This window comes from Rhinopithecus roxellana, chromosome 5 (assembly GCF_007565055.1).
Source record: "Rhinopithecus roxellana isolate Shanxi Qingling chromosome 5, ASM756505v1, whole genome shotgun sequence".
Taxonomy (NCBI): domain Eukaryota; kingdom Metazoa; phylum Chordata; class Mammalia; order Primates; family Cercopithecidae; genus Rhinopithecus; species Rhinopithecus roxellana.
In genome coordinates this window covers 86,058,244-86,078,065 of record NC_044553.1, presented here as the reverse complement: position 1 = coordinate 86,078,065, position 19,822 = coordinate 86,058,244, and the positions used below count along the sequence as shown (strand labels likewise).

General features: G+C 36.2%; 1 protein-coding gene across 2 annotated transcripts in view; it reads left to right on the top strand.

The window, feature by feature from the left end:
* The window catches only part of GPHN (gephyrin), a 736,692-nt gene that overhangs the window by 403,597 nt on the left and 313,273 nt on the right, over positions 1-19,822 (top strand). For both annotated transcript variants that reach the window (XM_030930981.1, XM_030930980.1), the window contains one exon: positions 18,009-18,103. In XM_030930981.1, coding sequence (XP_030786841.1) covers positions 18,009-18,103 — 95 coding nt within the window. The remainder of the gene's footprint in view (positions 1-18,008; positions 18,104-19,822) is intronic.

Sequence of the window (19,822 nt, the reverse complement as noted above, 5' to 3'; positions counted from 1 at the left end):
TCATTCTCATAACCAAAAAGGATTTATGGCAAGCATGCAAGGCTGGTTCAACCTACATGATACATCATACCAACAGAATGAAGGACAAAAACTATATGGTCATTTTACTTGATGCTGAAAAATCATTTGCTAAAATTCAGACTCCCTGCATGATAAAAATCCTCAAAAAAACTAGGTATAGAAGCAACATCCCTCAATATAATAAAAGCTATATGCAACAGACCCACATCTAGTATCATAGTGAAAGGTGAAAAACTGAAAGCATTTCCTCTAAGATCTGCAACATGACAAAGATGCCTACTGTCACCACTATTATTCAACATACTACTGGAAGTTCCAGCTAGAGCAGTCAGACAAGACAAAGATATAAAGGGCATCCACAGTGGAAAGGAAGAAGTCAAATTATCCTTGTTTTCACATGATATGATATTACATCTGGAAAAAAACTAAAGACTACACCAAACAACTATTAGAACTGAGAAGCAAATTCAGTGAAGTGGCAGGATACAAAATCAACATACAAAAATCAGTAGCATTTCTATATGCCAACAGTGAACAATCTGAAAAAGAAAAAAACAAGTAGTCCAATTCACAATAGCCAGAGAGAAAATTAAATACCTAGGAATTAACTTAAGTGAAAGATCTCTATAATGAAAACTGTAAAACTGATGAAAGAAATTGCAGAAGATACCAAAAACTGGAAAGTTATTCCATGTCCATGGGTTGGAAAAATCAATATTGTTAAAATGTTCATACTACCCAAAGCAATCTACAGATTCAATGCAATCCCTATCAAAACACCAATGATATTCTTCACAGAAATAGAAAAAATAATCATAAAATTTATCTGGAACCATGAAAGACCCAGAATAACTAAAGCTATCCTAAGCAAAAATAACAAAACTGGAGGAATCATATTACCTGACTTCAAAGTATATTATAGAGCTATAGTAGCTAATACAGCATGGTACTGACATAAAAACAGACACATAAACCAATGGAACAGAAGAGAGAATCTAGAAATAAATCTGTACACCTACAGTGAATTTGTTTTTGTCAAAGATGTCAACAACATGCACCCAGGAAAAGACAGTCTCTTCAATAAATGGTGCTGGGAAAACTGAATATGTATATGCAGAAGAATGAAACTAGACCCGTATCTCTTGCCATACAAATCACAATGGATTAAAAACTTAAATCTAAGACCTCAAAACTGTGAAACCATTACATGAAAACATTGAGGAAACTCTCCCAGACATTGGTCTATGCAAAAAAATTCTTGAGTAATATCTCATAAGCACAAGTAAACAAAGCAAAAATGGACAAATGGGATTACAAATTTAAAAGCTTCTGCACAGCAAAGGAACAATCAACAAAGTGAAGAGAGAACCCACAGAATAGGAGAAAATATTTGCAAACTAGCCACCTGATGAGGTATTAATAACCAGAATATATAAGAGACTCAAACAACTCTATACGAAAAAGATCTAATAATCCGATTAAAAATGGGCAAAAGGTCTGAATAGATGTTTCTCAAAAGAAGATGTACAAATGGCAAACAGGACTATGAAAAGATACTCAGCATCATTGATTATCAGAGAACTACAAATCAAAACCACAATGAGATATGATTTCACCCCATTTAAATGGCTTTTATCCAAAAGACAGGGCATAACAAATATTGGTGAGGATTCGAGAAAAGGGAACCCTCGTACACTGCTGGTAGGAATGTTAAGTTAGTACAGCCACCATGGAGAACAGTTTGGAGGTTTCTCAGAAAACTAAAAATGGAGCTACCATATGTTCCAGCAATTACCCTGCTGGGTATGTACCCAAAAGAATGGAAATCAGGGCCGGGTGTGGTGGCTCACGCCCATCATCCCAGCACTTTGGGAAGCCAAGACGGGCAGATCACCTGAGTTCAGGAATTCGAGACCATCCTGATCAACATGGTGAAACCCTGTCTCTACTAAGAATATAAAAATTAACCAGGCATGGTGGCACATGCTTGGAATCCCAGCCACTCAGGAGGCTGAGACAGGAGAATCGCTGGAACCCAGGAGGTAGAGATTGCAGTGAGCTGAGATTGTGCCACTGCACTCCATTCTGGGCAACAGAGTGAGACTCTGTCTCAAAAAAAAAAAAAAAAAAAGTGGAAATCATATTTCCAAGGAATATCTGCACGCTCATGTTTCTGGCAGCACTGTTCTCAATAGCCAAGATGTAAAATCAACCGAAGTGTCCATCAGCAGATGAATGAATAAAGAAAATGTCATACATCTACACAATGGAGTTCTATTTGGCCATAAAAAAGAATGAGAACCTGTTATTTCCAACATAGATGAAACTGGAGGTCATTATGTTTGTGAAGCCAGGCACAGAAAGACAAACTTCACATTTTCTTACTCATTTGTGTGAGCTAAAAATGAAAGCAACTGAGCTAATGGAGATACATAGTAGAAGGATGATTTCCAGCTGAGGATGGTAGTGAAGAAGCAAGGGGACTAAATATAAAAAGTAGTTAGAAAAAAATGAAAAAACCTGGAGTTGGATAGCACAACAGGGTGACTGTAGTCAATAATAATTTAATTGTATATTTTAAATAAAAAATATAATTGGCTTGCTTGTAACACAAAGGATAAATGCTTGAGGGGATGGATACTCCATATACCATGAAGTGATTATTATGCACTGCATGCCTTTCTTTATCAGAGTGTCTCATGTACCCCCCAAATGTATGTACCTACTGCATACCCAGGAAAATTGAAACTTTTTCAAAATTTTCAAGCTAAATTATTCAAGAAGATTACAAAAAGTCTGATAGTCTCTGGGCAATTTGTGTTAATACAAAAAAATAAAAACCAGGAAAGAAAACCCTGAGAGATCAGGACATAACATACTCTTCATAGGGATATGAAGCATTTCTTTGTTTTCTGTGCTTTCTTAGAAACAAACCTGATTAGGTATAGAAGAAGCCTATATATGTCCTTCTTATTACAGTGTTGAGTAAAATGTCAGTTTCCATCTGCCCCACTTATTGTTCCTCCTTTGGATACCCTCTTCTCTTGTATACTTAATTTTTATTATGTGAAAAGAAATGGAAGAGAGGATCTGAGTTTAGGCTATTCATAATCATCTCAATATAAAATATTATTGCCTGCTTACAAAATCTTTCAAGTTTATTTTGTAAGCCTAAATTTTTTAATATTTTTTGTTGATTAATTCTTAAGTTTGGTTTGGCTCTTTTATAACCTGAGACACTCTTAAGTGTATAACTTTGAAAGCATAACATTGGGTTAAAATGAACATCAAGGTAACATCAAAGGAGGAAATGCTATAAATGTGCAGTCTCAGTAGTGTTTTTACATATGTATGTGTGTTAGTGGGGGTATTTATTTCCACCCATTCTGACCAGGTAATTAAATGTGGTTGGTGCCAGTAGATACAACCAGTTTCTTCTACCCCACTCCCACCAGCTGCCCTAATAAAGTCACTTTTCAGTTGCCTGTTGTCCAAACCTGAAAAACAATCCCAATCCTAGGGTGTATAGTATTATTAACTATAGTCACCATGTTGTGTATTAGATTTCCTGAACTTTTTCCCCCCATATCTACATATCAACTTTTGAAGAACGGGAATGAGTAATTTTTTTTTTAACATAGGTTGAAAGACATATGTAGCCAACATTCTACCATTAATGAACACATACATATTCCATATATAAAAATGCTAACAATCCATAGGAATATCAATATTCTCTCATCTTTTCCTGGAATGAGATACAAAGTAGTACTGTTTATATAAGTGGAATATGAAGATAAGTATTCCCATGAAAATCTCTTATAAAAAGTGATTTGTTCACTTGAGTTTCCAAGTTTTATGGTTTGATAATTTATCAAATTAATGTTTAGATAAAAATTATTGGAAAATAACGTGTAAAGAGAAAAGTTGTGATGCTAAGGAATGTTCACTGCTATGTACTTGAGTTGGTTCTTGAACAAGGGTTGGGATCTGAATGTTAGCAAATACAGTGAGATTTTTCATAGTTAAAGTGAGAAAAACTTGAAAATCTTTCAAAGACATATTAATCTCAGTAAGCCCAACAACCACTTTTTACCCCAGCATTGAAATAAATTCTTTGGTTGAATTAGGTAGATTGGTTGGCATGCTTTATAAAGAGAAATAATTACCTTTAAACATTAGAACCTTACCTGGCACAGCAATTCATTAACCATTGGAACTGAATTAAACTGAAAACTACCAACTCAGACACCATTTCATACTCACTGCAAAGTATATGTTCATTGAATGGAATGGAAAACAAAATACCTGCAGTATGTAAATTTGTACTCTTTTCTTCCTGTGTCCTTCCTACCATGGTACTGTCTCCTTTGACCTTTCATCACAACCAGATCTTATTTAAATATTGTACAATTTGAACGGAAAAAAAAATAGGTCTTCTTCTCTTCACATGAAAAGTTATCTGCTTCTTCCAGGAATTGAAGAAGATGTAAACATTTAAGAAGATTAAAACCCCAAGAAAAGATGTTCATTAGCAATAAGATAATATCTCCCAAGTAAAAGTGAGATGCCTTTTACAATTACCTTGATTTCCAGATTGCATCTTTTCTGTCTTTGTAGCAGTAGTCTTTGACCATTTGGTCATATTATTATAAGTTGATGTGGTTATGATTGGTTGAAAGTTGTTTGTAATTAAAATAAAAATAAAATCTGTAAATGAATGATTTTAATTAATTAGACTAAATTCGAGACTGCTCTTACAATAATGTGACTCTTCCATTCTGCTCTGTTTCTTGAATGAGAAAAAAGTAGATTTATAACAAGTATTCCTTGAACATCTTTGGGAGTTTGTCATGGATGTAACTTTTATCTACTGCATGATGTCCCAAGAAAAATATTTTAAGGATACCTACTCTGTACCATAGAATACTTATAGGAGCAGCCTCAGAATTGTTAGTTTATTATAACCCTTTTTAAAAATGTAAAATGAAATTAATGTGTTTGTCCTTTAATAAGCAAAAGTCAGGAAAATGTAACTGGCTGGCATTAAACTGGCTATTTTTACCTAATTTATCTCCTCACTAAATTCTGTTCTCGTAGGAGCAGTGTCAGAATTGTTAGTTTATTATAACTCTTTTTAAAAATTATTGCAGCACTATTCACAATAGCAAAGACTTGGAATCAACCCAAATGTCCATCTGTGACAGACTGGATTAAGAAAATGTGGCACATATACACCATGGAATACTATGCAGCCATAAAAAAGGATGAGTTTGCGTCCTTTGTAGGGACATGGATGCAGCTGGAAACCATCATTCTTAGCAAACTATCACAAGAAGAGAAAACCAAACACTGCATGTTCTCACTCATAGGTGGGAACTGAACAATGAGATCACTTGGACTCGGGAAGGGGAACATCACACACTGGGGCCTATCATGGGGAGGGGGGAGGGGGGGAGGGATTGCATTGGGGAGTTATACATGACATAAATGATGAATTGATGGGTGCTGACGAGTTGATGGGTGCAGCACACCAACATGGCACAAATATACATATGTAACAAACCTGCACGTTATGCACATGTACCCTAGAACTTAAAGTATAATAAAAAAAAATAATAATAATGAAACACCAGAAAAAAAAAATAAAATAAAAATAAAAATGTAAAATGAAATTAATGTGTCCTTTAATAAGCAGAAGTCAGGAAAATGTAAGTGGCTGGCATTAAACTGCCTATTTTTACCTAATTTATCTCCTCACTAAATCTATATTCTGTTCTGATGAAGGATTGTCACATTTACATCAATCTACAAAGTTGAACATAAAGTGATTATAAAGATAAGACCAAATGGTACATATTGTCGTTAATCTACATCATTCCTTCCATCAGCAGTATGTTTTTCAGAGTGTGGTCTTCTGACCGGCATCAGAAACGTCACCTGAAAACTTGTTAGAAATGTAAATTTTGAGGCACCTAGAAATTCTGAATCAGAATCTCTGGAAGTGGGGCCCAGCAATCTGTATTTTAACAAGGCCTCTAGAAGATTCTGATGCACACTAAAGTTTGAGAAACCCTGCTCTAACTACATCTCACCTTGATAACTTAACAAAGTTATTAACAGTAGTCATTAGCTGGTATTTCAAAGATAGTCTTTGTTATTTAAGATTATTTAATCAGCAGAGGGCACTGCAGTAATTGTGAGGAGGAAATTTTAGGAAATCTACCTACTCAGGTTACAAGCACGTGAGTACTAGTGCATAAATTTGTCTGCTCTGTTAGTAAAATCTTGTCTATAAAAATAAGTGAAAGCACTATACTAAGTGATTTTTCACAGAGTCACTATGCACGTCAAGTATTTCTTCACATTTAGATTTATCTATTATATATTCTTTACGGTTTTTTTTAAAACAGAGTCTCGCTCTGTTGCCCAGACTGGAGTGCAATGGCACAATTTCGGCTCACTGCAGCCTCTGCCTCCTGGGTTCAAGCATTTCTCCTACCTCAGGCTCTCGAGTAGCTAGAACTGCAGGTGCGTGCCACTACGCCTGGCTAATTTTTGTATTTTTTAGTAGAGATGACGTTTCACCATGTTGGCCAGGCTGGTCTCAAACTCCTGACCTCAAGTGATCCACCCACCTCGGCTGCCCAAGGTGTTGGAATTACAGGCATGAGCCACCATGCCCAACCATATGTTCTGTACATTATTAAACATCATTGTCTGTTAGCAATGTCTTTTTTAAGGTCATTTTTCCTATGAAGTTAAAATATGAACAATTTCATCAACAAGGTACCTGAATTACTGAATCATTGTTTTTGACACTGTTTTTACAACTTAGCAGTCTTTTAAGCATCTTTCTGACTGTAATGTTATCCTCAAAGTAGCAAGAAAAAAAAAATCACAATTATGTGATTTTTCACAGAAGGTTGCAACTTTCATATTGGAGAAATATTTAGACGTCAAAGATAAATATTTTGTTTAAAAAGAATAACTAAATCCAATTAAACTTTTATATTTTAGACCTACTAGTTCAGAAATACTGATACCTGAAGTAAGACTATAAATTTCTACCATCTTTCAAGGAATAAAAGAATTTGGTAACCAAGTTAATAATGTATAAGAGGGAAAGAGAACTTTAAGCTAGTTAAGGAAAAAATGGTTTGAGGCTTTTAATGGCATCTTTCTTGCCATTGATAATGAACAGTCTGTTGATAATGAATACTTGTGTTATCTATTCATTAACAGATACAGATAACCTTTATTTGTCTATATTGTACTAGCATATGGGATTGAAAGTGATAAAGCTACATTCTTCAAACCATTCTTCTGTTTAGATTTTCTAATAAACAGGTATCTTTCTCTTGTTATATTTGTAATTAAGTTTTATTCTCTTATTCTTTGTTTTCTAGTTGCATCTCCCCATTTATGGTTTACAGGTCTTTGTACTCAGCTCTTGCTCTCTTGTCTATCTTCCAGTCCCCATCTCATTCAGCTGCCTGCTCCCTAGTTTAGATCCCTAATTTCAGTATTCTACTTCCTACCTGGCATTTGCCAATGCTCTTGCATCTGGGTTCTTGCTCTCCATTCTCTTTTTCCTAGTCTTTGGTTCTCTACTACTGTTTGCAGGTAGTTTCTGGATTTTTGTATTATTTCTAATCTCTAACTGATATGTGCAGAACTGCAAGGATGTAAGAAGAATTGGAAAGTAGAAGCATAGGAAGAACTAACATGTATTGAATACCTACTCTATGCTAAGTGATTTATCATTTAGTTCTCAGAGCCCTCATATAAGATGTAGGTATGTTTTATTATTACCTCCATTATATTCATAAGTACTCTGGAAATAGGTTAAATATTTTCTTCTAATTCACATAGCAACTACGTAGGAAAGCCAAGTTTCACATATAGATTGGTTCATTTATTCCTTCACTTCTTTATTCAACAAATATTTGTTGAGCACATACTATATGTTGGGCTCTTAACTAGATGCTGAAATAGATCCAGCTCCTATTGTTATTGACCTTAACTGTGTAGTGTCATTGTCTGACGTCATAGATGATGATCTTTTACTACACCAAACAGCTTAAGAAGAGAAAATGAAAATAGAAGGGTTCTAATGTTTTATGTAAAATGTTTGATACAAATGTGAGCAAGAGTGTATTTGTATATTATTTAGGAATACCCTATTGAAAAGATCAGTTTGTATCTAGTATAGAGAGTCTGACATCCATCCACCTACCCCAACCAACTCACCACCATCAGCATCAATGCCTTTCAGTGGCATCACCATGATATATTTTTTCTTTTATGTTCTAAAACATATAAGGTTTGTGTCTGTCTATATGCCCAAATTCTTTAGAAGATCTTCAGAATTAACTCTCCTGCCTGAATTATATTTAGAGAAAGATGAAGAACTTTGTAAAGAATACAGTCAGCCCTGCAGAACCCCTAAATACTGTATTTTCGATCCTCAGTTGATTGAATCCACAGATGTTGAACCAGCAATATGGAGTACCTACACTGATCCATCCATCTATATATTTTTATACCCTGAAAAATATTATGGCTTACCCAAATACTAAATACAACAGAATTTTTAAAAATATAAATGTGAAGACTAGGACAGAGAAAAATCAGATGAAACTAAAGTTGTGTTCAGTAAGCCTACTGAAAGGTGTCCACAAATTTGTCTCTGTTCTCAAGGATAACTTGATTCACAAGCATTGTAATTTAAAAACAAACTGGTAACATAAAGAGTAACCATTCCTAGTTATGATACTTGAGAGGAAATTTCTCCTGTAGGTTCTCCTAAAGACCAGAATGTAATGTGATGAACAATTCAGATGCTTCCTAATGTAAATAAAAGTTTGAGCCATTTTATTGATTCTGATATCATACCACAAAAGCAAAGCCCAATAAAACAATTCTATAAAAAGTGAAATAAGGCATTCAGAGTAGATCACTCTCCAGTGGTCTGGCGAAATCCGGTGGTATGTTTTAGAGGATTTGGAAAAATTAATGAACCGCATCTCTTTTAGGCAATTCTCACGTATCATTTGTCAATTGTGTTTTTCATGTGCTGGGTGACAGTGAGCTTACACACTCTCTGAGGTTTGTTTTATTCACTACTATAACATCATTACCTCAGATACTACCTAGTACATAGTAGATGCTTAATAAATATTTATTATTTAAATGGATAAATGTTGTGCTTTGAAGTATCAATTTTAAGTGAAATACTCCCTCTCAGCTATCTGTTGATATTTCCCTTCATGTCCCTAAATAAAGTGTGCTACTATACTTTGGAATATATCTTCTTTATGTGAAGCCCCGAATTTAATTAAATGTCAACCATTGCTTATATAATTTTTTCAAGCAAGTAATGAAATAAATATTAATGCTATCCAAGAAGTTTCTTTAATGTTGTTATCAAGAAAATCCCCTTGCTTGATGTTGAGGGCTCTAATTTTAACATCCCTGAGAAGTTGTAAACCTTCATAAAGCAATTTATAACATAGAACTAGTGTTTCATCTTGGTAAGTGTCAAAATCATAACAGATAGATTGGATTTAGAAAATAAGTAATAAAGATTGGATAATGACATGGATGAAGCTGGAAGCCATCGTTCTCAGCAAACTAACACAGGAACAGAAAATCAAATATTGCATGTTCTCACTCGTAAGTGGGAGTTGAACAATAAGAACACATGGACACAGGGAGGAAAACAACACACACTGAGGCCTGTCGTGCGGTGAGGGGGAAGGGGAGGGAGAGTATTAGGACAAATACCTAATGCATGCAGAGCTTCAAACCTAGATGATGGGTTGACAGGTGCAGCAAACCACCATTGCATATACTATGTAACAAAACTGCACATTCTGCACATGTATACCAGAGCTTAAAGTAAAATTAAGAAAAAATTTAAATGTGTAAAAAAAGATTGGATAATGCTAGAAAAATCCTTATATTTTTGTTAGTTTTTCTTTAAAATGTCTCCCATTGTTAAATATCACATTATGCTAGAATTCACTGTACCAGTATATTGCATCAATTCTGGTAATCCTGTATTCTATATAATTGGAAGGGATTAACTAATTTATATGCATTCTAAACTTTATTTATAACATCAATTAGCATCTAATACATGCCTGATGCATTTTAACTGCTTTTGCCCAGAGCTACAATCTTATTGAAGAGTATCATTCTACTTTCAAAGAAATATTGAAATATAAACCTTTCCCTGTATACCTTCATAATTTACTTTTTGTTTGCCTTTCTACTTATTTACTGTAATACTTCATTTTCCAAACTTTATTTTTGTATTGCTTTCAAATATTGTAACTTGCTTAATTTTTGGAAACAGAGAACTGAAAATGGATTAAGTCATATATTTCACTCCCAACTTTTAGCCTAAAATGTATCTTTACCATTATACAATAAAATATATACCTATTTTGATTGACCCTTCAAAAATGAAATTTTCCTGTCTTTAGGAAAATTTAGGAAACTTTAGGAAATTTTCCTGTCAGTAGGAAAATGAAATTTTCCTTTCCGTAGCATATTCCAGATTTAATTATACTTATCTTAAGAATGCCCTATCCTCCAGGCACAGTGGCTCATGCCTGTAATCCCAGTACTTTGGGAAGATGAGGTGAGTGGATCACCTGAAGTCAGGAGTTTGAGACCAGCTTGGCCAACATGGTGAAATCCCATCTCTACTAAAAGTACAAAATTAGCCTGGCATGGTGGTGCATGCCTGTAATCCCAGCTACTCGGGAGGCTGAGGTAGGAGAATCACTTGAACCCAGGAGGCAGAGTTTGCAGTAAGCCAAGATCGTGTCACTGCAGTCCAGGCAAAAAGAGCAAAACTTTGCCTCAAAAAAAAAAAAAAAAAAAAAAAAAAAGAATGCCCTATCCTAAAACTCCTAGTATATAGGCAAACCCCTTCACTTTGTTGCATTTTTATTTAAAAAAGATAGTTGGGCAAGATGGCTGGATAGGAACAGCTCTGGTCTGCAACGCCCAGCAAGATCAATGCAGAAGGCAGGTGATTTCTGCATTTCCAACTAGGTATCCGGCTCATACCGTTAGGGCTGGTTAGACAGTGGGTGCAGCCCATGGAGGACGAGCTGAAGCAGGGTGGGGCGTTGCCTCACACAGGAAGTACTAGGGATCAGGGAACTCCCTCCCCTCGCCAAGGGAAGCCATGAGGAACTGTGCATTCCGGCCCAGATACTATGCTTTTCCAGTCTTCACAAATCACAGACCAGGAGATTCCCTCGGGTGCCTACACCACCAGGACCCTGGGTTTCAAGCACAATACTGGGTGGCCGTTTGGGCAGACACCAAGCTAGCTGCAAGAGTGTTTTTTCATACCCCAGTGGCGCCTGGAATGCCAGTGAGACAAATTGTTAACTCCTCTGGAAAGGGGGCTGAAGCCAGGGAGCCAAGTGGTCTAACACAGCAGATTCCACCCCCACAGAACCCAGCAAGCTAAGATTCACTGGTTTGAAATTCTCACTGCCAGTACAGCAGTCTGAAGTCGAACTGGGACACTCCAGCTTGGTGCAGGGACGGGCGTCTACCATTACTGAGGCTTGAGTGGGCAGTTTTCCCCTCACAGTGTAAACAAAGCCACTGGAAATTCGGACTGGACAGAGCCCACCACAGCATAGCAAAGCTGCTGTAGCCAGACTGCCTCTCTAGATTCCTCCTCTCTGGGCAGGACATCTCTGAAAGACAAAGAGTCCCAGGCAGGAGCTTATAGATAAAACTCCCATCTCCCTGGGACAAGGCACCTGCGGGAAGGGGCGGATGTGGGTGCAGCTTCAACAGACTTAAACTTAGTTCCTTCCTACCAGCTCTTAAGAGAGCAGCAGATCTCCCAGCACAGGCTCGAGCTCTGCTAAGGGGCAGATTGCCTCCCCAAGTGGGTCCCTGACCCCCATGCCTCCTGACTAGGAGACACCTCCCAGCAGGGGTTGACAGACATGTCATACAGGAGAGCTCTGGCTGGCATCTGGCGGGTGCCACTCTGGGATGAAGCTTCCAGAGGAAGAAATGGCAGCAATTTTTGCTATTCTGCAGCCTTTGCTGGTGATACCCACGCAAACAGGGTCTAGAGTGAACCTCCAGCAAACTCCAGCAGACCTGCAGCAGAGGGGCCTGTAGGAAGGAAAACTTAATGAACAGAAAGGAATAGCATCAACATCATGAACAAAAAGGACATACACACAAAAACCCCATCTGAAGGTCACCAACATCAAAGACCAAAGGTAGATAAATCCACGAAGATGACAAAAAACCAGCACAAGAAGGCTGAAAATTCCAAAAACCAGAACACGCCTTCTCTTCCAAAGGATCACAACTCCTTGCCAGCAAGGGAACAAAACTGGAGGGAGAATGAGTTTGACAAATTGACAGAAGTAGACTTCAGAAGGTGGGTAATAAAAAACTCCTCCGAGCTAAAGAAGATGTTCTAACCCAATGAAAGGAAGCTAAGAACCTTGAAAAAAGGTTAGAGGAATTGGTAACTACAATAACCAGTTTAGAGGAGAGCACAAATGACCTGATGTAGCTGAGAAACACAACACGAAAACTTCATGAAGCATACACAAGGATCAATAGCCAAATCGATCAAGCTGAAGAAAGAATTTCAGAGATTGAAGATCAGCTTAATGAAATAAAGCGTGAAGACAAGATGAGAGAAAAAAAAAATGAAAAGGAATGAACAAAGCCTCCAAGAAGTTTGGGACTGTGTGAAAAGACCAAACCTACTTTTGATTGGTGTACTTGAAAGTGACAGGGAGAATGGAACCAAGTTGAAAAACACTCTTCAGGATATTATCAAAGAGAACTTCCCCAACCTAGCAAGACAGGCCATCGTTCAAATTCAGGAAATACAAAGAACACCACAAAGATACTCTTTGAGGAGAGCAACCCCAAGACACATAATCATCAGATTCACCAAGGTTGAAATGAAGGAAAATATGGTAAGGGCAGCCAGAGAGAAAGGTTGGGTTACCCACAAAGGGAAGCCCGTCAAACTAACAGCGGATCTCTTGGCAGAAACCCTACAAGCCAAAAGAGAGTGGGGGCCAATATTCAGCATTCTTAAGGAAAAGAATTTTCAACTGAGAATTTCATATCTGGCCAAACTAAGCTTCATAAGCAAAGGAGAAATAAAATCCTTTACAGACAAGCAAATGTTGAGACAATTTGTCAGCACCAGGCATGCCTTACAAGAGCTCCTGAAGGAAGCACTAAATATGGGAAGGAACAACTGGTACCAGCCACTGCAAAAACATACCAAATTGTAAAGACTATGAAACTATGAAGAAACTGCGTCAACTAAGGGACAGAATAACCAGCTAGCATCATAATGACAGGATCAAATTTACACATAACAATGTTAACCTTAAATGTAAATGGGCTAAATGCCCCCAATTGAAAGACAGACTGGTAAATTGGATAAAGAGTCAAGACCCATGGGTGTGCTGTATTCAGGAGACCAATCTCACGTGCAAAGAAACACATAGGCTCAAAATAAAGGGATGGAGGAATATTTAGCAAGTAAATGGAAAGCAAAAAAAAGCATGGGTTGCAATCCTAGTCTCTGATAAAACAGACTATAAACTAACAAAGATCAGAAAAGACAAAGAAGGGCATTACATAATGGTAAAGGGATCAACGCAACAAGAAGAGCTAACCTAAATATATATGCACCCAATACAGGAGCACCCAGATTCATAAATCAAGTTCTTAGAGACCTACAAAGAGACTTAGACTCCCACACAATAATAGTGGGAGACTTTAACACCCCACTGTCAATATTAGACAGATCATTGAGACAGAAAATTAACAAGGATATTTAGGACTTAAACTCAGCTCTGGACCAAGCAGACCTAATAGACATCTACAGAACTCTCCACCCAAATCAACAGAATATACATTCTTCTCAGCACCATGTTGCACTTATTCTAAAATTGACAACATAGTTGGAAGTAAAACATTCTTCAGCAAATGCAAAAGAACTGAAATCAAAACAGTCTCTCAGACCACAGTGCAATCAAATTAGAACTCAAGATTAAGAAACTCACTCAAAACCGCACAATTACATGGAAACTGAAAAACCTGCTCCTGAATGACTATTGGGTAAATAACAAATTAAGGTAGAAATAAATAAGTTCTTTGAAACCACTGAGAACAAAGACACAACATACCAGAATCTCTGGGACACCTCTAAAGCACTGTTTAGAGGAATATTTATAGCACTAAATGCCCACAGGGGAAGGTGGGAAAGATCTAAAATCAACACCCTAATATCACAATTAAAAGAACTAGAGAAGCAAGAGCATACAAATTCAAAAGGTAGCAGAAGACAAGAAATATCTAAAATCAGAGTAGAAATGAAGGAGATAGAGACACGAAAAACCTTCAAAAAATCAATGAATCCAGGAGCTGGTTTTTTGAAAAATTATCAAAAGAGATAGAACACGAGACAGAATAACAAGAAAAGAGAAAAGAATTGAATAGACACAATATAAAATGATGAACAGGATATCACACTGATCACACCAAAATATAAACTACCATCAGTGAATACTATAAATACCTCTATGCAAATAAACTGGAAAATCTAGAAGAAATTGATAAATTCCTGGACACATACACCCTCCCAAGACTAAACCAGGAAGAAATAAATCCCTGAATAGACCAAAAATAAGTTCTGAAATTGAGGCAGTAATTAATAGGATACCCACCAAAAAAAGCCCAGAACCAGACAGATTTACAGCCGAATTCTACCAGAAGTACAAAGAGAAGCTGGTGCCATTCCTTCTGAAACTATTCCAAACAATAGAAAAAGAGGGAATCCTCCTTAACTTATTCTATGAGGCCAGCATCATCCTGATATCAAAACCTGACAGAGACACAACAAAAAAAGAAAATTTCAGGCCAATATCCCCAATGAACATTGATGCATAAATCCTCAATAAAATACTGGCAAACCAAATCCAGCAGCACATCAAAAAGCTTATCCACCACAATCAAGTTGGCTTCATCCCTGGGATGCAAGGCTGGTTTACATATGCAAATCAGTACATGTAATCCATCACATAAACTGAACCAATGATAAAAACCACATAATTATCTCCATAGATCTAGGAAAGTCCTCGATAAAATTCAACAGCCCTTCATGCTAAAACTCTCAATAAACTAGGTATTGATGGAATGTATCTCAAAATAATAAGAGCTATTTATGACAAGCCCACAGCCAATATCATACTGAATGGGCAAAAGCTGGAAGTATTCTCTTTGAAAACTGGCACTAGACAAGGATGTCCTCTCTCACCACTCCTATTCAACATAGTATTGGAAGTTCTGGCCAGGGCAGTCAGGCAAGTGAAAGAAATAAAGGGCAATCAAATAAGAAGAGAGGACGTCAAATTGTCTCTGTTTGCAGATGACATGATTGTATATTTAGAAAACCCCATTGTCTCAGCCCAAAATCTCCTTGAGCTGATAAGAAATTTCAGCAGTCTCAGGCTACAAAATCAGTGCACAAAAATCACAAGAAATCTTATACACCAATAATAGAGCAACAGAGAGCCAAATCATGAGTGAACTCCCATTCACAATTACTACAAAGAGAGTAAAATACCTAGGAAGACAACTAACAAGGGATGTGAAGGACCTCTTCAAGGAGAAGTACAAACCACTGCTCAAGGAAATAAGAAAGGACACAAACAAATGGAAAAACATTCCATGCTCATGGATAGGAAGAATCAATATTGTGAAAATCTCCATACTGCCCAAAGGAATTTATAGATTCAATGCTATCCCCATCAAGTTACCACTGATTTTCTTCCCAGAATTAGAAAAAACTACTTTACTATGGAACCAAAAAGAGCTCGTATACCCAAGACAATCTGAAGCAAAAAGAACAAAGCTGGAGGCATCACGCTACCTGACTTCAAACTATACTACAAGACTACAGTAACCAACACAGCATGGTACTAGTACCAAGACTACAAGACTAGAGTAACCAAAACAGCATGGTACTTGTACCAAAACAGATACATAGACCAAGGAACAGAACAGAGGCCTCAGAAATAATGCCACACATTTACAATCATTTTATCTTTGATAAACCTGATAAAAACAAGCAATGGGGAAAGAATTTTCTATTTAATAAATGGTGTTGGGAATACTGGCTAGCCACATGCAGAAAACTGAAACTGGATCCCTTCCTTACACCTTATACAAAATTTAACTCAAGATGGATTAAAGACTTACATATAAGACCTAAAACCATAAAAACCCTAGAAGAAAACATAGGCAATATCATTCAAGACATAGGCATGGGCAAAAATTTCATGACTAGAACACAAAAAACAATCACAACAAAAGCCAAAATTGACAAACGGGATCTAATTAAACTAAAGAGCTTCTGCACAGCAAAAGAAACCATCATCAGAGTCAACGGACAACCTACAGAATGGGAGAAAAATTTTGCAATCTGTCTATCTGACAAAGGGCTAATATCCAGAACCTACAAAGAACTTAAACAAATTTACAAGAAAAAAACAACACCATCAAAAAGTGGGCAAAGGATATGAACAGACACTTCTCAAAACAAAGATATTTATGCAGCCAACAAACGTATATAAAAAAGCTAATGGTCACTGGTCGTTAGAAAAATGCAAGTCAAAAACCACAATGAGATACCATCTCATGCCAGTTAGAATGGCGATCATTAAAATGTCAGGAAACAATAGATGCTGGATAGGATGTGGAAAAATAGGAATGCTTTTATACTGTTTTTATACTTTTATGGAAACTTTTGTGGAAGATAGTGTGGCAATTTCTCAAGGATCTAGAACCAGAAATACCATTTGAACCATTACTGGGTATGTACCCAAAAGATTATATGTCATTCTACTTTAAAGACACATGCACACGAATGTTTATTGCAGCAATATTCACAATAGTGAAGACTTGGAACCAACCCAAATGCCCATCATTATAGACTAAAGAAAATTTGGCACATATACGCCATGGAGTGCTATGCAGTCATAAAAAAGGATGAGTTTATGTCTTTCGCAGGGACATAGATGAAGCTGGAAACCATGATTCTCAGCAAACGAACACAGGAACAGAAAACAAAACACCGCATGTTCTCACTCATAAGTGGGATTTGAACAATGAGAACACATGGACACACGGAGGGGAACATCACACACCAGGGCCTGTCAGGGGGTAGAGGGTTAAGGGAGAGATGGCATTAGGAGAAATACCTAATATAGACGAGTTGATGGGTGCAGCAAACCACCATGCCACGTGTGTATGTCTAGGTTAACAAACCTGCACATTCTGCACATGTACCCCAGAGCTTAAAGTATAATTTTTTTTAAAAAGTGGAGAAATCTGAAAAAAAAAAAAGACAGTTAATTTATATTAAAGATTTGGAAAATGTAAATGTAGAATTTTTCCTCTAGCTAGTACATGGGGAAGGTTGACATGATGACTTCTTGAGATCTTTTTAATCGTATTATAAAAGCATAGAGCTAGGAGAGATATGGATTATCTCAGGTTTTCAGGGACTAAGTATTTCAAGAGTAATAGACAAAGGAAAATACCCAGATTACTTACCCAGTGAAAAATCTACTAATTTGTTATAGCCATCTGAAGCTTCATTTTTAGAATTTAAGTTATTAGTGAGATGAGATTTCTATCAAATACTTCTGAGCTATAAGCAATATGAAAGGACTGCTAATATAAAAATCTTTATTTTCTTGATCCTCAGCTTTTATTCAGTGGTCCTTGCGAATTGAGTCTGGATGCCTCAGAAGGATAAATGTTTCAGAAACTAAAAGTATGGTTATTGAAAGCCTGGTTTATACTCATTTTTAAGTGGGTTTTACTAGTCTGACTTCATTCTTTTTTGGCTTATTTCACTCAGTCTGCTATTTAATCTTTAATTACAGGCCACAAAAGAAGTAATAGAACGGGAAGCACCAGGGATGGCCCTGGCAATGCTGATGGGATCACTTAATGTTACACCTCTGGGCATGCTCTCTAGGTAAGAAAGTCACCAACATGTTGCAGAGAAAGTTAATTCCATACCACTAATCAATACACTATATGGATAAACCTAAGAAACTTTAGTCTTAACACTTAAGTTTGCCCCTTTTTTTTCCGGGGTTAAGAGCTTTAGTATTCTGTAGCCACAATTTTCCCACTTCACTTCTTTTTGTTGTTGTTGTTGTTTTGTTTTTTGGTTTTGTTTTTTTTTTTTTCTGCCTGTTAAGTTAAACTTTCAGAGACTGTTATATTACTACTGGTAGAAGTTATCAATTCCTAACCCAGAGAATCCAGTTTATTACTATGTAAAGTTACTGTTTTCTGTGATTGTTTATAATCATCAGTTGATATCCATTAATTGTAGGTAAATACTAATTTAATAAAACTAAACTGCCAAGTTTATTAAAGTAACTTGTTCTCACAAGTTAGGAGCTTATATTCCAATTTATAAATAGGCATGTTGATGTGTTGTTGTGAAAAAAAAAGCTCAATTCATATTGTTAATCTTTTAACACTTGGCAACTGGGTATATTTAAATTATTATATTACATTAATGATATACTATTATTATATTAAATTAGTCTACCTAAAACTATGCCTTTGTTGACACAGATGTTGATATCCATCCTCAATTTAATGGTAATTATTTGCCACTATTTTAGCAACTCTTAGGTTTAAATCCCCTAAATGAGGACAATTACATCACTTAAGTTAGAAGTGTCAACTTAGAATCTGTTGATTTAATGAGCATTAATTAATAGTTGATCTCAGAGCAACCTAAAAATATATAGCAACTGTATAGTTTCAGGGTTTCATAATTGATAGCCATTTATGTATCCTGTGTGCAGTATGAATATAAAATTAAATGTGTCCATTGACTAGTATGGAATATGAGTTGTAATGTTCTTTCTGTTACATAGACAGTTTATATCCCATCAGTGGCAGCCACTTGAAGCACAGATACCTGAGATTATGAATGGGTCATTAGTTACTATATTCTCTTTGCTGTCACATGTACTATAACATTTAATTTTAGTAAAAGCAAATAAAGAATTAAGGTACCATGATAGAGACTAAAGCTAAAGTTTGTGCTGGCCTTTAAGGAACACCAGTTGATTCTTTCATAGTGTTCCTTTTTTAACCATTACTTATATTAGCTACACCAATGAGTTCAGGGGATCCCGTTTTTCCTGTGGAATTAAGTGGTTTTCAAACATAAAAGAACTCTTTCTTTATATAAGCAATAACATCAAGAAAGAATTAAACTTCATTCTCTTGCTACTTCTTTTGTAATAAAATTTTAATTCGGTAAACATAGTAATATGCTTATTTGCCAAGTCCCATATTAAGCATTAGGGATTCTAAGATTAGAAAGAAAAATAAAAAATGGTCCTCCCCTTAAGGATCCCACAGTTTAAATGGAGAAATTATTCTTTGCAACTGTTAAGATAATTCTTCAAATTAAATATAGCTTTCTTGATCCAGTATAGAAATACCACTTTTTGTTATATTGAAAGGTTTTTCTGAATTAATTTTTTTTCTCCCTTTTGTTTCCTCATAATTACCAAGCACTGGACTGCTGAGTGAGTGGAAAATTAATTAGCAGGAGCTGATTCTAATTACTTTGAAATAAGTTGTTCATCTTTATCCTGAAAGCTTTGAAAATTAATACATATAAACAGCATGGGCGCACCTTCTGGCTTTTCTGTCTGTGCAT